The sequence below is a fragment of the Notolepis coatsorum genome, assembly GCF_963971535.1.
Source record: "Notolepis coatsorum genome assembly, chromosome: 20".
In the NCBI taxonomy this organism is placed as follows: domain Eukaryota; kingdom Metazoa; phylum Chordata; class Actinopteri; order Aulopiformes; family Paralepididae; genus Notolepis; species Notolepis coatsorum.
The window spans coordinates 56607585-56631456 of NC_140184.1; the positions used below are offsets into that span (position 1 = coordinate 56607585).

Consider the following 23872-nt stretch of genomic DNA (forward strand, 5'->3'; position numbering starts at 1 on the left):
CATTTTTATTGATCTTGCAAAAGCATTTGATACAGTTGACCACTCGATTCTCAGAGACAGATTTGGTAACATTGGTGTTAACCACCATTCCTTAGCCTGGTTCTCCAACTATTTGTCTGGTAGAACCCAGAGCATTTAAATCAGAACACCACTTGTCGCAGCCCTTATCTGTCACTAAAGGCGTACCTCAAGGCTCCATTGTTGCCCCCACTTTGTTCTATCTATACAACATTGTTAGTATAGTAGAAAATATATTTGTATCCAGATGACACCGTTTTGTATTCAGTTGGACCTTCTGATGCTGTTATGTGCTCTCTCCAAGACAGCTTCAATAGTATACAGGCTGTCTTCTCTAGTGCACATTTTGAACACATCTAATTAAGCATTACATCACGCAACAGAGTGTGTTATACTCATTAGATCACGCCTAGGGGCGGTTGTTAGGCCCGATGCGCAGCGGAGGGTCGTTAGACCCCCCTAGGTGTGATCTAATGAGTATAATACACGCCTTCAAGTGATTTAATGCTTTTATACAATGGCCGAATTCACCCAACCTTATTGCTATACAATAAACACACAGTAATTGAAGCATAATGGAGATTTATTCACAAAACCATCCACAGAAAAAGTAGGTCCAAAACAATAGGTCATGACAAACCAATTACATAATCCAACATATGTGTAAACAACTAACAGTTGACTGTATCTTTTTTTAATTATTCGTTACGAATATATCCATACTTCCATTGTGTCCGGGACATCCAGTGAAAAATCGCTTCGCGTGACGACAATTTTTTTTTGTTTTAAGTCCGCGGTTTTTCTTTTGTTTCACAATGGGTCATGACAAACCAATTACATAATCCAACTATGTGTAACGAACTAACATATTCCAGTTGACTGTATCTTTTTTGGAGGATTCGTTCAAAATATATTCATACTTCCATTTGTCTATCTATGGCAGATTCATTCAGTCTCATTAAAAAAAAAAAAAAAAAAATTGGTTGTGGGAGGGATCTGGGGTCACGTGGAGTGTGTTATACGAAATAACAACGTCTAACTTGACTGTTTCAGCCAATCAGAATCAAGAAATTTGCATGCCATTGTATAAAACAAAATTTATGTGGTTTGGAAAAAGGTCTGTTGTCCCTTCTGGAAACATCACAACAACTAATGGCTTAGTTCTGGATATAGTCACCTCTTATAAATGCCTGGGTATCTGGTTAGATAATACACTTTCTTTTTCTCAGCATGTGTTACATCTTCAATCAAAAATAAAAGCAAGACTTGGCTTCTTGTACAGGAATAATTTCTGCTTTACTCAATCTGCTTCCTAATCCAAATGTCCATTCTCCCATTGTTTGACTACGGTGATGTAATTTACATGCATGCAAGCAAGAGTGTCCTTGATCGCCTTAATGTTTTGTATCACTCAGCAATTAGGTTTCTTACAAATGCCCCCTTTTCAACACATCACTGTGATTTATACAGATATGTAAATTGGCCATTGTTACACTCTTGACGAGAAATGAATTGCCTTACACTAATTTACAAAACCCTCCTTGGTCTGACCCCTCCTTTGCTGCACTTTGATACACTAAAATTGTCATCTACTCCCTATAATACCAGAGCTGCTCACCATATGTCGCTAGATGTTCCCCATGTTAACACTTCCTTTGGTCAAACCTCCTTCCAATTAGCTGCATCCAACAGTTGGAACGAGATGTAAAAGACTTTTTACAAAAATAAATGTACAAATGTATCCCTCTCACTACTTTTAAGGACTCTATCACAGAGTTGTTTACACACACCTGCAACTGACACCCAGCGTTTTAACTGTAATTTGACTGTTCTGCTTCAAATATTACATACCTTGTTATTTTATTTAGTTGTTTGTTTGATGTGTTTTAACTATTTCCCTTACCTCTGTGATGTATATATAATCTAACTTTTCTCTTTTATTTTATTAGGGTTTCAACCACGAAGTGCAGAAACCCTATTGTTTTCGTGTGAATTTCTTTTTCTTCAGAAATGTTTATGCAAATTCCTGTGAGATTGTAAATGGTAGCAACATGAACTTTGACCTATTGAATAGAAGTTGTGTGTAAATGCTCTCCAACAAAGATGGTCTCTCCCACTTGGCCTAAAGGGGGCACTATAATTAAAGGTCAAACTTTTTAACTTTGAATGGTCAGAACTCCTACGTAGTAGTGGTTAACACTGTTGCTTCACAGCTAGAAGGTCCTGGGTTCAATTCCCACTTGCGAACCAGGCTGCTGTGTTGCCAGTTACCCAGGTGGGGTATCTCCCGGGCCTTTCTGTGTGGAGTTTGCATGTGTTCTCCCCATGCTCGCAAGGGTTTCCCCTCCCTATAAGATAAACCCAATGCAAAAACATGCACAACAGATCGCTAACGCTGTCGCGTCCCTGACGAAGACGGACAGGAGCACTTGGATTGGTCCCCGGGCGTGGCACACACTGCAGCCCTTGTCTGCTCCCGGCTTCCCTTGGGGGGGGGGGAGGACGAAGGGATGGGAGGTGCAGAGAACATTTCATCAGCGACTCAGTGCATGTGTGTGTGTGTGTTCCTGTGGGTCACCCATCATATATGTGTGTGTTAAATCTGCATGACAAATGAAGACTTCTTCTCTCTTCTCTTCTCTTAAATAAATACACTTATATTTGCTCTGTCACGCTGCATGTGCAGCTTTCCATTGACTTTGTATGCATTTGCCTCACCACAAACTGTTGTGTTGCGTTGTATTTGAACATACTGTTGTGGAGATCTGAACTCTACTGAGTGTATTTTTCTAGTTGATAACTTAAATGTCACTGATCTGAACTGTCCTGATGCAGTAAACCCTGCCTGCCATTGTCCAAAGCAGAGTAAAACAAAATTTATAATTATTTGCAAAAACGATTTAATGTAGGTCTGATTCATTCATCATTGTACTTGCAATGTACTTGCATTGTGTAATATAACGTGAATTGACTATATTCATTGCCATCTTCAGTTACCAGTTCCTCACATTGAATACAATGTCCCAGAAGTCAGCTATGCCTGAGAGCGCTTTTAATACTACAGTACAGAAAGGCACTGTCCTTGTCCTTTTTCTCAAAGTTGGCGAGTGCTACAGTACATCTTTGGATGTTGTTTTTTGGTTTAGCACCACAGTAAGAGCTTCTTTCAGGGAAGGCACACCCAACTCCTCCACTGCAAGGGTTAAGATCTACTCTGCACTATGATTTGTGTAATTAATCCCAGATAATGATGGCTTTTCACAATTATCTCTCTGAATATAATTTGTAACTCTATGGCAATTATTACAATTGGTAATAGCCTACCTATCCTATGGCTTTACAATTTTCAAATCTGGCTTTTTGTCTGCCAGAGATGATAAGAGCACAACTTGCACATATAGGTAAACTTCCCCATGATGATTTTTTTTTATTGCTAATTACAATGAGAGGTGAGGACAAAAAGCTATCCAATTATGTCTTTATGCTAGGACCAATTTAGTCCCATCATGTCTCTGAGCCCTGCTGTTAACCCTTAGTAGGGAATTATCCCTGCTGCTGGCCCTTAGTAAGGAATTATCCCTGCTGCTAGCCCTTAGTATAACAATTAATAATTGTATTCCTATGCTTTTTTGTTTGATTGATTGGTTGAAAACGTCGTTATTAACAGATTGCAGAATGGGTACAATACAGTATGGCTCAATGCACACAATTGTTAAGGGGATGCAGACCAGAGAAAGACTTGTGTCTTGTTTACATCAGGGTCCCCCATTTTCAATTAATCATAACATTTATGACATACATCTGTACATCTGTATGTCATAAATGTTATGATGAATTGAAAATGGGGGACCCTGGTGTAAACAAGACGAAAGTCTTTCTCTGGTCTGCATCCCCTTAACAATTGTGTGTATTGAGCCGTACTGTATTGTACCCATTCTGCAATCTGTTAATAAAGTACAGTACTGTTACATCCAGATTTATGACATACAAGATATACAAATGATATGTTCTTAGTTCTATTATTTTATTTTTAAATGTTCTTATAGACTCTAGATACTATTGCTACTATGTATGTATGTGTTTACTGTTTATATTACATAACCAATTATTCACTTGTTCTATTCCCCATCCATAGCAACACCATATCACCGACACCCTTAATTGCCCATCTGAGGTTTCTACCCCCGTTTCCCCCCCCCCTATTGCTAGGTTTTAGGGAGTTGTTCCTTATCTGCATTGGGGAAAGTCTGGTGTTGCAAAATTGTGGATTTCATTGTGCTTTTTGTTGCGGATCTATTGTGATGTTTCTTCTTGATCTGTGAAGCCCATGGGGGCAATTCGTTGTGATTTGGCTATACAAATACATTTTATTTGATTTGAAGTATCCCCGCTGCCGGCCCCTAGTGTGGAATTATCCCCGCTGCTGGCCCCTAGTATGATACGAGCCCTGCCGCTGGCCCTTAGTATCGAACGGTACAAGTAAGTACATGATGTTGTTTTGGGTGAGAAATGTGAAACCGAAAACCCTGGGGAGATTTACCTCCAAGGAGTTTGTATATTCAGTTGTGAAAATATCATTCATTACTCCCTTCACTTTTCTGAGTCCCCACCCCCTGCCCCTCCAATAATACCTAGTGCACCTTTTAATAAATGCAAACATTCAAATATAATATCCATATCCAGCAGTTATATTAATATAAACCCAAATGCACATATCATAAGAGTATCTGAGCATGCTTTTTTACTTTGCCTTAGATTCTCGTTTGCTCAGGATAATTTGAAACCAATGCAGAATGGGGACACAAATTACCGTACATCCTGAGATCCAATGGACCAGAGTAATTTGCCTTGGCGTCTCCAGCCAATTTGCCAAAATGATATCCACTTTCTTCAGAGGAAGCCAATACAGTCATCATTCACTGATTTCCATCAGATTGGAATACAGCCAATTCTATCCAGCCCGGAACTTGTTCAGCACATGGGCTTGGCAGAGCTAGTTGGCATTTTCTCTATGTAGACATTGCACATTTTAATACACATTTGCTGTTGGGTGAAAGAAGTCTGCATGAGACATTGACAAACATCTATTTTTAACAAACAGTCGAGGCAATAGCAATTTTAGTGATTTATTTGTACAATAAGAAATGCATTGTACAATACCCCAGCTCAAGTGTAAAGGCAAGAAACTTAAAGAGAGTCCACGGAATTGAACCGAACCTCCCTCGAACCATACTACCAACTGGTCAACACTGAGCGAAACAGATTTCAGCCAAGAGCAAGCCACCTGCCAAACAGGATTCTTTTTTTTTGCAGGACTAGGAGAAACCCCGCCCCCCCAACTTTGGAAGCTTAAGTTAATCGAATGCCAAGGCATAGATGACAAAGAAATTAAAAAGGCAAAAATAAAATAAAATAAAATGTCCCATGTACGATAACCCTGTATGGCAGGGGAGACAATTATGGCCACAGTTTATGTAACAATGACATTCACAGTAGACAAAAGAGAGACAGGCATATGGTGATATCTTCATATCAACTCCATGTTGCCCAATACCACTTTTCACACACATCATGTACACAACTTGCACGCCATCCAGACAATGCCATGAGCTTTTACACACAAAACGTACTTCAAGACGGAGGACACTTTCCCATAAAAAAAAAAAAAAAATGATGTGGAAACTCTTCTCCATCCCCACCCCATGTAGTACACATTAGACTCCATCCCCACCCCATGTAGTACACATTAGACTAAATCATCCCACCCATGTACTGTAGGACGTGTTAGATTCCCATCTCCACCCCATGTAGGACACATTAGACCGTAATAGAGGTGACAGAAAGTCTATTACTAGGGTGTCTTGAGAAACTTTACAGTATTTAGTCCATTTACATTTTCCCTTTAGAGCAATATCAATTTACATCAACTGAAATCTCCAAAAGTAATAAATAAGATGTCACCATGTTAACCAAAATCTTGTATAAAAAAATATATATATAAACAAAAGACAGGCAAAACGAATACACTCAAACAGAAAATATCTATGCAGTCATTCAAATGTGATAATGTGGTGGGGGCCAAGTATTGTGGTAAAATCCGTTTTTATATCTGGGGGGGGGGGGGGGGGGGGGTGAGGGATATGAGGGTCTGATCAGGTCTGAGTAGCAGCCGTCTTGCCCCTTTCACCAGCAGTGATGCAGTGAAAGCCACGGGTTCCGTCGGGGCCTCGTGGTAGCCGCATCACGCCTGGCGGCAGGCCATCTGCGTTCTGGATCTTTCTGCCGAGCATGGGGCTACCGACTGGACTGCTCTCCTGTGAGGCAACCTGCCTGCGCCTCTGGACCCAGGGGCTCCCTGAAGGGGTCAGGCTGCTGTCTGAGGAGTAGTCCGCCCAGCGGCGCCCGGCCTCAGGGCTCAGCCGGCCCTCGCTGATTAAAGGAGACTTGTGTGGGGATTTGCGCTGGGCACAGGGGCTGGAGCGGGGGCTTGACCAGGGACTGCTCCGTGGGGACACACCAGGGCTCAGGTGATTGTTTTGGAAGCCGGTGCCAGCAGTGGTGGGGCTGAGCTTGTTGCAGGAACGGGACTTGCGGGCCAGTCTGGGGGACGTGGGGTTGCTCTCAGTCTCCGAGGAGCTGCAGGCAGAGTCCTCTCCGTGGTACTGAAGCTCTCTCACTCTGCTGTTAAGCGAGCGGCTTTTGCGCATTCCTCCTCCTCCTCCCTCCTCCCGTGGCCGATCTTTGAGGACCTTCTTCTTGGGCGGCTTGGTGCCGATTAAGACCACCTTCAGACCCAGCGAACCAGCACCACCATCCTCGCTCCCCACAGTATCGTTAGCTTTCACCGCAGCCTCCACCTCTTCAAACTCCACGATGGCACACTCCTCTGTGCCCAGCTGAGCATAGCGGCCACTCAGCCTCTTCAGGTCGGCAGGCAGGTCCTTCCCAGGCTTTAGGACTCGGACAGAGGAGATGGCACCGTATGCTCCGAACGCCTTTAGCAGTAGTTTCATAAGTTGCTCCTGCAGAGTGGCTCCTGCCTCGCTGCCTCCGTTGGCCCCTCCGTCGCCCTCCAGGGCCTCCAGCTCGGGCCAGCTCTGTAGCTCGCTGAGCAGTAACATGCGGCTGGGCAGAGACTCGCTGGCAAAGATGGGCACCATGGATCTGCGCCGCACTTTACGCCCCTCATCGTTCAACTCTAGTATTGTAGAGTGTCTCAGAGCATAAGCTGTTGTCCTCCAGTCACGAGTCAAGTGCTTCACCTATATCAGGAAACATTTGTGTTAGACCCAGTTAGACCATCAAAATGGAAAGGCGGCATGGTTTACAGAATCCTATATGTATGATAACAGCTTCCTCTTTGTCATACTTCAGTCAGGAACTGTGTTAATAATAGTGCCAAAGTAAGTGATTCATGAAAAGGCAAATCAATAATCTTGAAAACAAAAAAAAACATAAATCTATTAAGTACTTTTTTTTGTGTTTAATTATTTTGTCAAGCTCACATTTCTTCAGCCTAATTTGAATAGTGTTTGTACTTGAAATGTGGAACCAAATCACTGGAGACATCAAGAGTAGAGCAAACAGAAGCAGCCAATGAGTATGCAGCATGAACCATAATATACCAGCTGTTGTAAATCTTTGAGAGTATCCCAACAGCTAGCACTACTGTATATTGACAATAGAAAGCAGCCATGGTGACTAACACTGCCCTAGAGTATTAGAATACAGAGAGCAAGAAACTGCAGGCACAACACGTTTACCTTTTTGAACGAGGTGAGCAGCTTGACGCTGACGAATCCCAGCTTGTTGCGGCGAACATGTTTCAGCAGGAAGGCGTCATGCTCCAGGTTCTCATCCGACAGGTAGTACTCGATCTGGGAAATCAGCTTTTGGGTGAGCTCTTGGTCCGGGGGCTGCCAGCTCTCCTCCTCAAGCTCACCTCCACTTGTGCCAGCACCGCTGTGGGAGGAGCCAAACATGCCAATTTCATGAACAGTGTTTTGGCAACACTATCCACACAGTCTGTCTGGCATACCCATGGCAACATGTTGGGATGAGCAGAAGATCTACTCCAACTGCTACCCTTCCCTCAGAGATCTTGCTAGAGAATGACTAATGGTTGTGGAAGATAACACGTCACACTGGTTCCATGCCCAGAACCTCGACACCACGATGTGTCCCGGCGCCAGCATGAACTGCTAAGATCTCTCCATCCGAGGGGTCCAAAGCCATGGATCTCCACAGGCTCCGCCTCCCACGCAGGACATGGCATCGTACCAACAATACTGTACATCAGGGGTCAGCAACCTTTTTGACATGGAGTGCCTGTTTGAAATATAGTTGTAACTAGTGTGCCTCAACCGTATTCCATGCATCTTAATTTTTTTTCTCATAATCAGGTCTTTTTAATGATAATTTTTACATTATTACATCATTATTGTTATTATTAACAATATTATTATGATGGTTGTATCAACCCTAAATCTGAGTTGGGGGGGGGGGGAATGCAATGTAGACAAACAGCTGCATACAGTGCGACCATTTCACTCACATTTGCCCATTCATTTTTGGACACATCACACACCATCGGTGTGTGTACTGTACGTGTGCTGTCATAGCTCCACCTACAGGCCTAATGGAGAACACCAGGATGTGAATGGAGGGTGAATGTGAGGTATATCGTGTAAATAAGTTTTGAAGTTACTGTGCATTAAGGTTTTCAATCCATAATAAGTTAACAGAAAAATAAGTACACAACCACATTATTTCAACCTAATAAAACTATGTTTATTGTCATTGTTTTAAGAACACAAGTTGACTTGGTAATACTCACATTTTGAGTAAACAAATTGCTTTTAACATGTGCAATGTTCAATGAAATAGAAAAATAAATAAAATTTGTTGATTAATCCCACTGGTCACAATGGTGACCGTAATAATGTTTGTTATAAGGCTCTGCAAATGTTACTGAATGATGTAGCAATGCATTTCCAGCTAAATTGAAATAATAAACAAATAAAGGGTCTCAATTAAATATGTGGTAGTAAAAAGAACCTGTGGGAGGATTTTTTTATTTTTTTTTATTTTTATTTTTTTACTGCTGCCCACTGTGCATATGAAAATGCCCCCGCGTGCCTATGCAGGCACGCGTGCCTAGGGTTGCCTACCCCTGCTGTACATATTACTATGCTAGTAAATGCTGCCCACTGCTGATGTTCGATTAGAATGCTATCGATTGCTGCTGTGAAGCAAGTATTGCACAGGTAGTTCTACTTCTGTAACAGAGTCGTGCATGATGAAAGTCTGTTGATGACTCATCTCCTCCCTCCCTCAGCCTCCTTCCTCTACCACATCCCCGGTCAATAGCTTTATACCCAGGCGACAGCAAACAGTGTCGATACAGATCCTGGCAAGCCAGTGAGTCAGTGACTAGGATGTTAATTAATGTTATCTCCTACGCACATGCCACTTGGAATGGAATGACAGTCAGTGTTTATTGTCCCAAATGACAACAGCTTCAACGAGCGAGTGCGCTACTAGGTTAATTAGGACAACTATACTAACATAACATTGAACGTTCTAAATTGGAATGCCGCAATAAAGATAAATAAATAAAGATGTGCTTACGTTAAAGTTCCTTTTTACCGAATAGACGTTCTCTTCGGTATAGCGTATAATATATCCCATTTCAAACAATTAATGACAATTACCTCTGCCCCCGATCAGTGACAGTCTAAATTCTAAAGCAATGTGCACGTAGCCCCGGCAGGGAACTTACAGGACAGGACAGAAATAGCAGAGGATGACGCAGGGGAGAGAGATTAGAGTCATGTTGGAGGTGCCATCCTTTGATCTCTCAGGTGCGTGCCTTTCAGTGACGTCACTAATGCCGCCCACAGGTGCTTTACATTCAGCTCACAAATCAAACAAAGTAGCGTAGGGTGGCCCCTTTTATAAACTGTCCCCCTTCACAACCGAAGCCACTGGCAAACTACTGTCAAATCCCACTCTGAATTAGGATAGTGGGCCACCACTATATTATAACCATACGAGAAACCCGTAGGGGCAAGTAGGCCATTTAACTAACCTGGATTTGTCGTGTCGTCCGATTTCGTCTTCACTACTGCCTCCGAGGAAATCGATGATATTGGATGTTGGCACCTCCTCGGGTTCTTCGTCCTCCGCCGCTTGAATCGCTACCGTTATTGTCACTTGCGTCCCCATCTCCTGCAGCAGCAGGTGATCGACTGTGATCACCTCATCGATCCCGCCGTGGTCCGGCGGCGCGGACGAATCCGATGATACAGATTCGATTGGGCTGGGAGTGGGACTGAGAAACTCGGTGGCCGCGGCACTCATGTCACCCAGAACGATAAACGCGTTTTCACTAGTTTCCCTCGCTTCTTCTTCCTCTTCTTCTTCTACCTCGGTTGTTGTAGTAGCGGTGGTTCCCTGGAAGGTTTTCGGGTGGCTAGTAGTGGACTCGAAGGCGACAGCGTACGGAGCACACGAACCTCGACGCTTCCGACACCAGCGGTGATGAATGGACCAGGGAGCTCCGATGACGCGCTCCACAGCCGGCCAGAGCCCCCAGATTCTACCCCACGGAGAAGCCCGAGGAGGCGGCGTCGCGGCGGCGGGGCTGGTAGCAGCTAGCGAGACGCTGCATCCAGGAACTGATGACACCGAGGGGATGGAGGAGCCTTCTTCTTGTGTCGTTACTTCCTGATATGTAAGAGGCTTTCTGCGTTTGAAACGAGCTCTGGGATTGGGCCATGGCGTCTCCCCGCACTCACCCCCACCAACCCACCCGCAGAACCTGACCGAGAGCCATGAGGGAGGCAGCATGAGGAAAGAGAGACAGCGCAGGAACACGTTCACCAAAGCGTGCATACTTTGCGACTGTTTTCTATTTCTTTTAAAGAAACTGCTGCACGTCCAGAGTGTTTAAATAAGAGGACGCGCAAACTCACACGTGCTGCTCTCTAATTGGGAGGTGGTTGTCTGTCCAAGGACGACCCCTTTCCTAACCTCGCAAATTGGATAATAGGCTTTTGCTTGAAGCGTTTCGAATATGTCAAACAGTTGTCAAGTCATGTGTGTTTTTATTCTGCAATTTCTTCAGTCTGGGCAACTGCTACTGCTGCATCGAAATGCTTATTATTGGGTTCATTTCCCAAGGATCACTTGGACCCTACATCGACCACCTATGCATACTTATGGCAATCATTATCTCAAGCAATTATCAAATCAGTTTCCATATAAACCTCGTGTTGGCTCCCACTGCACCTGTAAAACAGCCACCCCGGTGTTATTGCCAAGCGCACGAAAGATAGCTGTTTACTCCTCTGCTCCTCCCCTTGGCAAGAGAGGTTCACAGCTGGTGGACCGTCTGACTCATTCCCCGCACCACATGTCATGCAGCAGCACCCCTGTTGATGATGCGGAAAGGAAGAGAGGTGTGTGTGTGTGTGTGAATTGAGTATTCTTCGTCGTATCTGAAAGTCTCCCGCCTCAGGGTGTCAATTATCCATCCATTTTGAGTGAGCAAGTTCACTGTAGCCTGTCGAGCATTTTATTTTTATTTTTTTTATCTATAAGCTTGTGTGAAAAATCTGATGCAAGGGTAGTAAGGCAATTTGTTGGCTTGAAAGGCCAGGTTTTACACACGCAGACACACACAATCCTTCATTGAATACGGCAATTAAATGTAGGGCACACAAGATTCAGATTGTCTGAAAGTTGTAAAGATGTGTAAGAGCATTGTTTATGTCACAGCCTCAGCTCAGAAACGGAACAGACAGTTTGGCCCGTTTCTTAGGCCTGCAGCTTCCAAGACACTAAGCAAGTTTATGACCATGCACACACCAGGGTCTTACAAAGTCACATCCAGCCTGTGGTAAGCAGCAGACTCATGTTTAACATGACATGTTACACAACCTGTAATCTAAACAAAACCGTGGCCCCACCACCAAATTTCAAAACAGAGGATTGGGAATGTTGTCATTGTCAAATTGATATCGACAGGTCTCTTAATCCGAGGACAAACGGACCATTTACTGTTAGTAAACTGATGCCATTTTGGGATGCGCATGCAATTTGGCGAAGTCTCCAGGGACAGTCTGGATGAAACCGTGCGAGCGCTTTGATTCTGGAATGTCCCCGGAGTCTCCCAAAAGATGTTTGGTTTCGGAAGTAGAGTTTTGCCTATAGATGACATTGACGAAAAAGGGTCTACACTAGACTCTCTAGTATCTAGTCAGACAACATTTGATATGTTCTCATGCTGTAAAATGTTTGTTTTATATTTGATAATGTTCCTAAACATTGGAGTAAAACAGACCAATATTTTCAGTTATCAGTTGAGAAAGATACATGATTATTTACTCAAAGTCTTTAATTATGTAGATGAATATACCTCAAATGTAAAAGAAATTGAGCCTTTAATGTATCCTTAATGCACCAACCAGCGAACAATTAGAATTCCTTAATGCAATTGCATTATTCTGTTTCTATAATAATTATAATAAGTATAATTTAGCATATTGTCTCATGGCCAATGTTATAGTGTCAACTATTGGGATAATTGCATTTACAATTGTATATTTGTACTTGTGCTCTGATAATTATAAAAGCCACTACATTCTAGCTCATTAACTGAGTACAGTAGGAATGTACATCATTCCCTCAGTCTGTGTCAGATGAGAAATTTATAGACCTTTGTACACAAGAGACTTCTGACTGACCAAGACCCCCCACGCATTATAGTCCACATAACAACACATGAATGAATTAATGAATGAATGAATGAATGAATGAATGAATGAAAACTTTATTTAACAGATTGCAGAATGGGTACAATACAGTATGGCTCAATTGTTAAGGGAATGCAGACCAGAGAAAGACATTTGTCTTGTTTACATCAGGGTCCCCCATTTTCAATTCATAGTGACATTTATGACATACACAACATACATGACATCATGACATTTATGGCATAGGGACATACATGACATACAGATATATAAGTACTGTTACATTTGTGACATATATGATATGCAAATATACAGTACTGTTACCCATAGATCCTAACAGAGAATATATACATATGATGGGGAGGAGACTGTACATTAGGAGGGGGTGGGTGGGTGGGAGAGAAATATACATACGGTGGGGAGAGAATAATACATACGGTGGGGAGGAGACTGGATGTAACCCAGGTTTCAGATTCATAACTAATTAGTCATAGGGACATAAATAGTTAATGCCATTGAATAAGAACATAAATAGTTAATGCTATTATGTAAGAACATAAGTAGTTAATATTATTGGGTGATATGTATATTTGTATGAGATTAGCAACTTTGGCCAAATCCTTTGAATTGCTGCACTGCCCTTTAAATTACTTCATGACGTAGTAGATAGATGTCACGACAGCCACGCCTTGCTTTACGGCAGGTGAGTCTTGCAACACGCAGATGAGATTACAGATTGACGGAGATAGCCGCAGCTAAATGTTGCTGGATACCGAGATGAGATACCACCACAAAACAGTTGTCAAACAGTTATAAAAGATTCCCCCAGTTACAAAACCGAAGAAGCGTTGCAGTTAAAGTAGCCTGCGGTTTTGGTGAGTTTCATCAATATTGTGCTGTCTGTTTGTCGAATGTACAAAATCGTTAGCTCAATGCTATAAGCTAATAATGTAGCTTCATACTGAGTCATGCTAGCGAAGCTTCAAGCTCAATTTGGTTAAATGAAAACTAGAAAGAAACCATTTCAGAAGTACTTATAATTGTATTGATATGCTGTACGATAAGAACATGGTCTATACATTTTGACTGTTTTTGAGAGTTTAATATGGAACGTGAAGAATGTCCCATATACTAGCGCACTTTAGCCTAACTTAGCATGGGACAGACGGACATTCCCACATGCTGTGATAAGGTAGCCTACTTTAGCTTAGCATAGCTAAAAGTAGCCTGATTGATTATTCATTCTGAAAGCAATGAAAAGATGATGAAGCGATAAAAGATGGTAAATAGCTTTTATTTTCTGAATGCCTGCTTGACGCAGGCCAGGTTTTTCTAGCACCCAGTTCCATCCTGGGAGCAGTTCCAGGAGTCCCGGCCGACCACCATTCACCACGTGTGCCAACGCGGAACGAGGCAGTGTGCCGGACCGATACAAGATGGCGAGCCAACCCACTGAACCTCTGATATAGATCAAGGCTAATGCCGGCCTGATTCGAATACCCCTGTTGCTCAACTCCTGTTGCCTCAACAGTCCGGTAGGGTTGAACTGATTGAACTTGAGTCATAAGAACTTCCAAGGACCATATCCTTTTCTATGACACAAACTGATTGAACGAGAATACAAGTACTTCCAAGGGCTTCGACCCTGTTCACCTTTTGTTATTTTGATATTGTATTTTGTATTTGATTTGATTTGATATATGGGTACTGATATTTCTCCTATAAGAAGGGAGAATTAAAGGGTAAATACACCCAGTAAGATACCTGAACCACTGATAGTTCTCCTATAAGAAGGGAGAATTAAAGGGTAAATACGCCCAGTAAGATACAACCACTGATAATTCTCCATTAAGAAAGGAGAATTAAAGGGTATTTGATGTTCTCCATTATAGAGGACGAGTTAAAGGGTCTATGTACCCAGTAAGATACTTGAATCTCATTGACGACATATTGATTATAGTTGAATCACTGATGGTTCTCCTGTAAAGAAAGATGGTTTAAAAGGTAAATTCACCTAATAAGGTACTTGCATTCCATGCACATTTAAAGGTTTAAATTAATATGTTTAAACACTTACATATTGAAATGATAAACTGATATAGAGTTTACTGATCTGAAATGGCAGAAGAAAAGATAACGAGTTACTCATGATAAAAGGATACATCCAATATCCAACCTTGAACCTAGCTTTAGCTAGAGATAACCTCAGAGACGTCTGAACCAACCCTAATGTGTTGATCCAATCAACCTAGGACTTGATATCGAACTAACCCTCCCGAAAGAATGAGTGGTTTATGAAAGAACCTAAAAGGGATACTTCACACTACTACTGTTTACTTCACGTCTGTATGTCTGTATGTCTAGCTAGCGCGCTTAGAAATAAAACACCGGTCATTGTTATAACTCTGTCTCTGGTCTACTATTCCTTTAATTGTGTATATTACTCCTCTCCTCATTCGAATCTAGAACTGTGCCCGTGGCGAACAGCTGTTACTGTTAGTGACACAGGTGCTACATGTACATTAGGAGGGGGTGGGTGGGTGGTAGAGAAATATACATACGGTGGAGAGAGAATATATACATACGGTGGGGAGGAGACTGTATTAGGAGGGGGTGGGGGGGTTTGGACATTTACGGTGGCCAGTTTCGAATTGCAGCCTCCCGTAGGTGCTCTTTAAGATCGGTTTTGAATGTGGGTAGGGATTCACATTCCTTTACAGCTTTGGGTAGGGCGTTCAACAATGATGTGGCATAATAGCGAAACGTGTTTAGTCCCTTGTTTGAGCCGAATCTGGGTTTAACATGATTTGTTGAGCTCCCTCTGGTGTTGTGGTCGTGGTATTCACTGACCTTTGGGAAGTATTTTGACATGTACATGGGTACCTTAGTCGTATAGTGTATCTTGTAGACCAGGCCCATTGCAAGTTGCTGTACTCTGTCGTCTACTCTAAGCCATCCTAGGTAGTCAAAGTGGGCAGGGGTGAGGTGGGTTCTAGGAGTAAGGTCCAGTAGTAGTCTGACCAGTTTGTTTTGTGATGTTTGTAATCTTGTTTTTAGCGCCTTTGAGGTGCTTTGGTACCATGAGGTGCCATAGATGTCAGTGTCCTCACTGTGTATTTTATTGGCGACATGATATGTCACACTCACAATCCAACTCATCACCTGTCGCTCACAGACAGCTACATCCTGTGCTTTGTTTTTGTTTTTACAGTATCAGTCATAATTGGGCTTTTATCTGTTGTAAATATTTAACCTTGTTTTTTACACTGGTATACTTTGGACTCAAAAGTAACTATAGAATACATTTACATAGAGCTATCTATGAAAGTATATGTACTGGGATTTGTAAACTGACATTTTATTGTTTGCTTGTCAGACGTACGATCGACTCATAATCACATCTTTTCTCAGAATACAATGCCAGCCTGAGCATTGCGAGTAGCTTGTGACTGACAGGCAGTGTGTGGGATGTCCCTTTGAGGAACACAATATACGGTATTGATGGATGATAAATAACTATATATTGTCATGCTTGATTTCTGCCATTGAGTGACATGTTTTTGCATATGTATTATTAAAGTTAGATGTTATGTATGTTTGCAAGTAACTGTCTAACTGTGTCTAACTGTTTCCACAAGAGGGCACTATAGGCGGAGCTGCTAATGCTGCCGCCAGGTATAGAGGTATAAAAGGAGATGTCGACTCCTGTGTCTCTTCCACCGTCGCTCTCACAAGAGAAGGACTCTCTTGTACTGCTGTGTACCAATGTGAAATAAACCACGCCGTTTAATGGCTAAAGAGAGAAACCATGCCTCATGAACATATTATTGTCGCCTCATAGCCGACTCTGTCAACAGGTTATGGGCCCAGATCACGCAGGGGCGAAATAATAAAGGGTAGCAAGTTTAGCTGAAGTATAGGCTAGGTTAGCACCGGGAGCACTGCGTGGCTAGACGCTAGGCCAACAAGAGCTAAAGCTACGCCTACCATCAACAAGAGGATGGCGACAAAAGGAAAGAGCAAATGGCCCTCGTTCAACGGAAGAGCCGAGGACTATGAGCTCTGGGAAGAGTGCATGTTGTGCTGCATGCACAGTGTGGGACTGAAGACGACGATCTTGATGGCCCCCACGGGACCATTAACGGCGGAAGCGCAAGCCCTGGACAACAAGCATAATGCAGATGTGTACTGTGAGTTAGCACCACTGCTAGACGACACAAGCTTGGGGCTGATATTCCGCGACACTAAGGACAGAGGCAGAGAAAGCCTGAAACTGTTGAGAGAACATTATATCGGACAAGGAAGACCCCGAATCGTATCCCTCTACATCACACTAACAGCACTGAAGAAGGGGCACACCAAGACTGTGACCGAATACGTCATCAGAGCTGAGCAGATCATTACGGTGCTGAAGAGTGCAGGAGAAGCACCAAGCGATGGACTAATGATGGCGATGGTGATGAGAGGACTACCGGAGCTGTACAACCGTTCACACTACTGGTAACACACGGTTCAGCGGACATGACGCTGGGAGAGTTCAAGGCCAAGTTGCGAAATGTCGAGGCCTCAGAAGATACTCACCCAGCCGCCGCGGAGGCGGGAGAGAGGGTGCTGAAGGCCCGAGCGACGCAGAGAGAGAAGACCAGGCCCACGACGGAGCTGGCGTGTTGGCGATGCGGAGAAAAAGGCCATCGGAAAGATAACTGCACAAAGACTGTTTGTTGTAGCTTCTGCAAATCCACGGGGCACACAGACAAAGTGTGCAGGAAGAAACGCGACCAGAGCGCGCGGTACGCGCATGGACAAGATGGCGGCAGTGGACAAGATGGCGACGACGGTGGACGTGAGACGAATCGAGACGACGCCCGGAGAGTAGCGGGACAAGAGGACTTCATCTTCGGGGGGCAGACAGCGTACGTCACCCGGCCAACGCAGCTGCAGCAGGCCCAAAGGAAGGGACTGATTGTGGACACAGGTGCGTCGTCCCACGTCATCAACAACAGGAATCGATTCAAGAACTTCGACAACACCTTCAACCCGGAGAGACACAGCATGGAGCTGGCAGACGGGAAGCGCACCTACGGGTTGGTGCAAGGGAGAGGAGACGCACAGGTATGCCTCATAAACGGTGAGGGGCGCTGGTGTACAGTGACGTTAAAGAACACTCTCTACGTACCCTCGTTCCCACAAGAACTATTCTCTGTAAAATCTGCTACTGCGAACGGTGCCAAAGTGTTCTTCAATGAAGGTAAACATTTTCTTGTAGAGCCTGACGGTACGCGATTTAACATAAAGGTGTACAAGAGAATAGATCAAGATACAAGATACAAGATACAAGAGTTTTATTTGTCACGGCATACAAGTATACAATGAAATGCGGGGGGTCTTGCCCGCAACGATGTGCATAATTAATCAGTGTCGTCCGCAAACTTCACTATGGAGTTGGAGCTGAGAATGTATTATCTACAAACAGAGTGTAATGACAACGACAAGTGTAATAATAATGATATGTGTAATGTGACTGTCAGTCACGATATTCAGACATGGCATGAGATTATGGGTCATTGTAATTACGAGGATTTACTGAAACTGCAAGCAGTGACAGAAGGCATGCACATTGAAGGGGAAAAGCGTAGACCTGACAAAGAATGTGCAGTGTGCATAAAGGGGAAGTTCACTCAATCGAGAAACAGAAATCCCACAGAAAAAGTAAAGGTACCACTTGCGCTAGTTAACACAGATCTAGCCGGTCCAGTAAGCAACGAGTCCATAGGAGGCTTTAGATATGTACAGTCTTTTACAGATGTGTGTACAGGGGCAGTGTTTGTTTACTTTCTCAAAGCAAAGAGTGACACACTCCAGGCCACGGAGAAATTCCTGGCAGACGTAGCCCCTTATGGTAACATAAGATGCTTGAGGTCCGACAACGGAACAGAGTTCACAAATAGAGAGTTCCAATCACTGTTGAGGAGGAACAAGATAAGACACGGGACGTCATGTCCATACTCCCCACACCAGAACGGAGTGGCAGAGAGGGAAGGACGTACTATTTTCAAAATGACCAGGTGTAAGCTAATAGCTGGTAACCTACCTAAGAGCCTATGGCATTATGCGGTACAAGAAGCCGCTTACACCAGAAACAGGTGCTTTAATAAGCACACAGGCACCACCCCGTATACAGCACTGACAGGAAAGAAGCGTAATCTAGCTAGAATGCACCAATTTGGATCAGTGTGTTATGCTTACCAGCAGGACAGAGGAAAGCTTGAGTCCAGATGTGAAAAAGGAATCTTTGTAGGGCACGACAAAGGAAGCCCCGCTTTCCTAGTCTATTATCCCGGTAAAGGGAAAGTGCAGAAACACAGGCTAGTCAAATTTGTCACAAAGACAACATGTGAGAACGAGACACAGACAGAGGAGCCAGAGCTGGACTCCAGAGTAAGGTGTGAAGAAACAGAGACACCTCAGCCTAGTGTACTTAGCACGGTCGTGCAGACAGACAAGAGAGTCAGCAACCCCCAGAGGACGATGACGAGGAGCACCCGAGGGTGATGTCACGTGCCCCAAGCAGTGGGAGGTATCCCTCACGGGAACACAAACCCCCAAAGTATCTGACAGACTATGCCCGGAGAGAAAGTGACGAGGATGACAGTACACTTACCAGCATTGATTACTGCTACAGAGTAGTAAGTGGAGTACCTCAGACCTTTAAAGAGGCCATATGTGTCCCCTGAATCAAGTAAATGGGAGAGAGCAATGGATGAGGAGATGAGGTCCCTAGAGGACAACCACACCTTTACCCTAACCAAGTTACCAGAGGGCAGACAGACAGTGGGAGGGGAATGGGTGAACTCAATCAAGGAGAGTATTGAAGGCCATGACAAGTACAAAGCCAGGTTCGTAGCTAAAGGTTACAGTCAGAGGGAGGGGATAGACTAAGGTGAGACCTTCTCCCCCACAGCCAATCTGACTGGGGGTAGTGATGCAGAAAGCGGCTGAGGACAGTTTGATTTTGCACCAGATGGATGTGAAGACAGCCTACCTGCACGCACCCATAGATAGGGAGATATACATGGAACAACCTGAAGGTTACGAGAAGAAAGGAGAGAAGCTTGTGTGTAAGCTAGACAAATCCATTTACGGCCTGAAACAGTCTGGGCGAAATTGGAACGAGATGCTTCATACATGTCTCATTGAAGATCACTTCCTACAGAACCCAGTAGACCCCTGTTGTAACTGAGGGGTACAATTCCCTGACTGTATTGATAAGTATGGTATTATTAAACCACTACCGCTTGTACTTTAACTTCTGGCCATCCAGTACATGATATAGATATGATGAACACTTTCCCACCTGATGAAACGAAGTCCACACAAATGTATAAATCGAATATTTTATATAGCAAAGGGTATATACAACGTTCACTTAATGACATTTATGATTTGAAATGCACTTGTATGGCAAATGAGTATTCGTAGGTAAATCAACATTGAATGTCCAATCTCTGGTTACGCAGGGAGTAAGTATACAACCCGGTTCTTTAGGGAACTATAGCGATGGTACTTAAATGATTATAGCTGGATACACTAAGGGGGGGGGGGGTCCCGCTGGTTGTAAGACAGTAGGGGGGGGGGGGGTTAGAAGAGCCGCTGGCGGTATCCCATCTGGCCGACGATTTCTTGGGAGAATTCAGAGTCCTGAACACGATGCCCACAGAACCTCGGTCCGCAGATGAATACAGCTGGACCCTCTGGTGGACGGTAGCTGCCGGTCCACAGATGAAGAGACGTGAGGCGACCTCACTTGGTGTAGAGCGCCGTCTCACCTGGACTCCTCTCCGGGGGGTAGTTCCAACACTCAGCAGTGTTGGCCGTTATCCATGGAATAATCAAAGCACCCAAAGCATGTAGATAATCCAAGCCGTGGAAGGCTCGCCGTCGTCCGGGTAAAGTAATCCAATGTACAGGTCCACTCGTCCTGGCCCGGAGCTCCTCGGATGCAAGCACCACACGTGGTCTGCCCAGCCTGGTTAAGACTCCAGATAACGTCAGGAACGATGGGGGTACTGCTCACTTTATAACTCTAACCGAACGATGCACCATACATAATAGACTATTATTAGCTTAATAGAAATACGTCCAACTCGACGGTATAGTGCCAAACTATGACAATTCAACTATTAATCCACACGATGTCTCAATGCCTATTCTGAGGCCAAGTAGGCCTTACTGCACCACACGTGCGTCGTGGGTGAGGCTTTGCGTCTGTTACTAGGTTGGAGGGTAAAGAACTAATGGACTAAAAGAAAGTTCTACTTTACTTGCGCCATATATATATGCGCTGTGAACAAATAGTACCATTCGTATTTCGCCAGACGTATTCCTACGCGGAACCGGGCTTGCCACGACATGTTGGTCGGCACGATTGAACTTGAACCAAGGGGCATGGCTGCTGGCGCCAGGTTCTCGTCCAATGGTAGAATGAAACTATTATGGGCTGTTAGTAGACTAAAGGGATATTCAGTGCATATTGTACAAGGAATATACAGGGGATATCAAACGATATACAAATACCATTAAATATATATCCATAAATAAATATATATATTCGGTTTAATCTGATCCTTCACAACACCTGTGTTTACTCAAGGGAATCAAAAGATTCAGGAAAAGTGATAATTGTCATTTGGGTGGATGATTTGATCATCGCAGCAGATAACACTAGAAACCTAGAACAGGTGAAAGGTATGCTCTCCACCAGATTCAAAATGAAAGACGTTGGCAGGTTAAAGCATTTTCTAGGCATGGACTTCCAACAGTCTGCCAATTGTGTAAAAATATCCCAGAAGAGATATGTGGAAAAGATCCTGAAACGTTTTGACATGCAAGAATGTAGAACAAGGGAAACACCATATGTGATCAAAAACTAGACTACCAAGAGGATGCTAAAAAATGGACAGATGTAAAAATGTACAGAGAAGCTGTAGGTAGCCTCATTTATTTGACAACATGTACTCGCCCTGACCTATGTTTTGTAGTGAGTAAATTGTCACAGCAAAACATGTTTTTCGTTATCTCAAAGGTACAGCAGATAAACAGCTTTGTTTCAGAAAGAGCAGCGAGGGCTTAGGGCTTAAAGCCTACAGTGATGCAGATTGGGCAGCAGACACCACAGACAGAAGAAGTACCACAGGGTATTGTGTGAGTTTGAACACAAACAGCTCACTGGTTTCGTGGAAAACAAAGAAGCAGCCCACAGTGGCACTATCAACTTGTGAAGCCGAATACATGGCTCTAGCTATGACAATACAGGAATGTATTTATCTAGCACAACTGCTCGAAGGAATGGATACCTATGTATATAAGAAAACTGTTGTTTATGAAGACAACCAGGGAACCATTGCGATTGCTAGAAACCCTGTGTGCCGACAGAGGTGTAAACATGTCGATATAAAATATAATTTCATCAGATCTGTCATCAGAGAAGAAAGAATGACACTGATTTATTGTCCAACAGATGACATGGTTGCAGACGCTATGACGAGCCTGTTTCCAAACTGAAATTGAGAAGATTTGCAGAGGTCATGTTTGGTGTGTAAATATTAACTGTTATGTAGTATTGACTGCCATATCCTTTTTGATGCTCTGAACTGTATTATTTTCTTTGTAAATTGTTTTTGAAGGAGTTGTACAGTATACTAGACAACCATAAGTGGGAGTGTTAAAGTTAGATGTTATGTATGATTGCAAGTAACTGTCTAACTGTGTCTAACTGTTTCCACAAGAGGGCGCTATAGGCGGAGCTGCTAATGCTGCCGCCAGGTATAGAGGTATAAAAGGAGATGTCGACTCCCCCTCTGTCTCTTCCACCGTCGCTCTCACAAGAGAAGGACTCTCATGTACTGCTGTGTACCAATGTGAAATAAACCACGCCGTTTAATGGCTAAAGAGAGAAACCATGCCTCATGAACATATTATTGTCGCCCCATAGCCGACTCTGTCAACATGTATGATGTGAAAGATGCATACTTTTCAAGTGATCTGAATGTTATTGGGGTCACGGGAATTGACTGACCCCAATATGAGTTTATCTGCCAAAAAAAGGACAGGTGGTTTACAGTAGGGATTGGCACCTGTCAGGTGCACACAATACAGTCTATTCTCTTTACTTGTGGAGCTTTGCAGATTTTGCTGACGGGTTATATTGTTTCCATATATGTTATAGTTACAGTTTCAACTTGATAACATAAACATTCTAAATGGACCCAAGTTTATTTCCTGTTGCAGTGTTTGCTAATATCAACAACTGACAGGAAATAAACATGGGTCCAAGCTGTTCCCTAGCAACACAATTCAGCTGAAACTGTCTATAGTACACAATACATTATGAGTGTAAAGAGACTACGATTAATGAAAAATGCTCTTGATTGTGACATGTTCAAACAAATCCATACCGACATCCAGACTCCTTCAAATTTCTTGGCACCCATAAGCAACAACCTCAAATGGAAAACCAACATAGACCACATCCACAAAAAAGCCAATAAAAGACTCTTCTTCCTCCGCCAGCTCAAAAAATACAGAATCAGAAAACATCTCCTGCTCCGTTTTTACCAGGCCATCATACAAAGCATCCTCACCTTCTCCATAACAGTTTGGTACAGCAGTCTGGACATTCACTCCAAAAACAAACTGCAAAGAATAATCAATAAATCCTCCAAAATAATCCGCACCCCCCTCCCATCACTCGAATCACTCCACTGCCAAAGTACAATAAGAAGAGCAAGACAAATTATCTCTGACCCCACTCACCCAGCACACCATATCTTCCAGTTGCTGGCCCTCTGGGAGGCGCTACAGATCCCTGACCACCAAAACATCCCTGTTACGGACGGTGTCCTTATGTGTATATATATGGGGGTTATGTATGTTATCTGTTGTGCGTGTGTGTATATAGGCATGTTTTGGTTGTTCTGTTTTTGTCTCCCTCCTGTGTAACATATCCCATTCTCAGGTGTCTCCCAGTTACAGCAGCAGAAGCAGCAGCAGCAGCTGAGGCTCATCAGACTAATTAACCTCCACATCCCTTCATATAC

At 43.5% G+C, this 23872-nt stretch overlaps 1 protein-coding gene across 1 annotated transcript; it reads right to left on the reverse strand.

Annotated features, from left to right (window-relative positions):
• Window positions 1–5184: 5184 nt before the first annotated feature.
• larp6a (La ribonucleoprotein 6, translational regulator a) lies at window positions 5185–10914 on the reverse strand (the record flags this gene model as incomplete). The annotated part of the gene is made up of 3 exons (XM_084337313.1): window positions 5185–7280; window positions 7782–7980; window positions 10109–10914. The coding sequence occupies 3 exons, from the start codon at window positions 10912–10914 to the stop codon at window positions 6171–6173; spliced, it is 2115 nt and encodes a 704-aa protein (XP_084193439.1). The 3' UTR covers window positions 5185–6170.
• Window positions 10915–23872: the final 12958 nt, after the last annotated feature.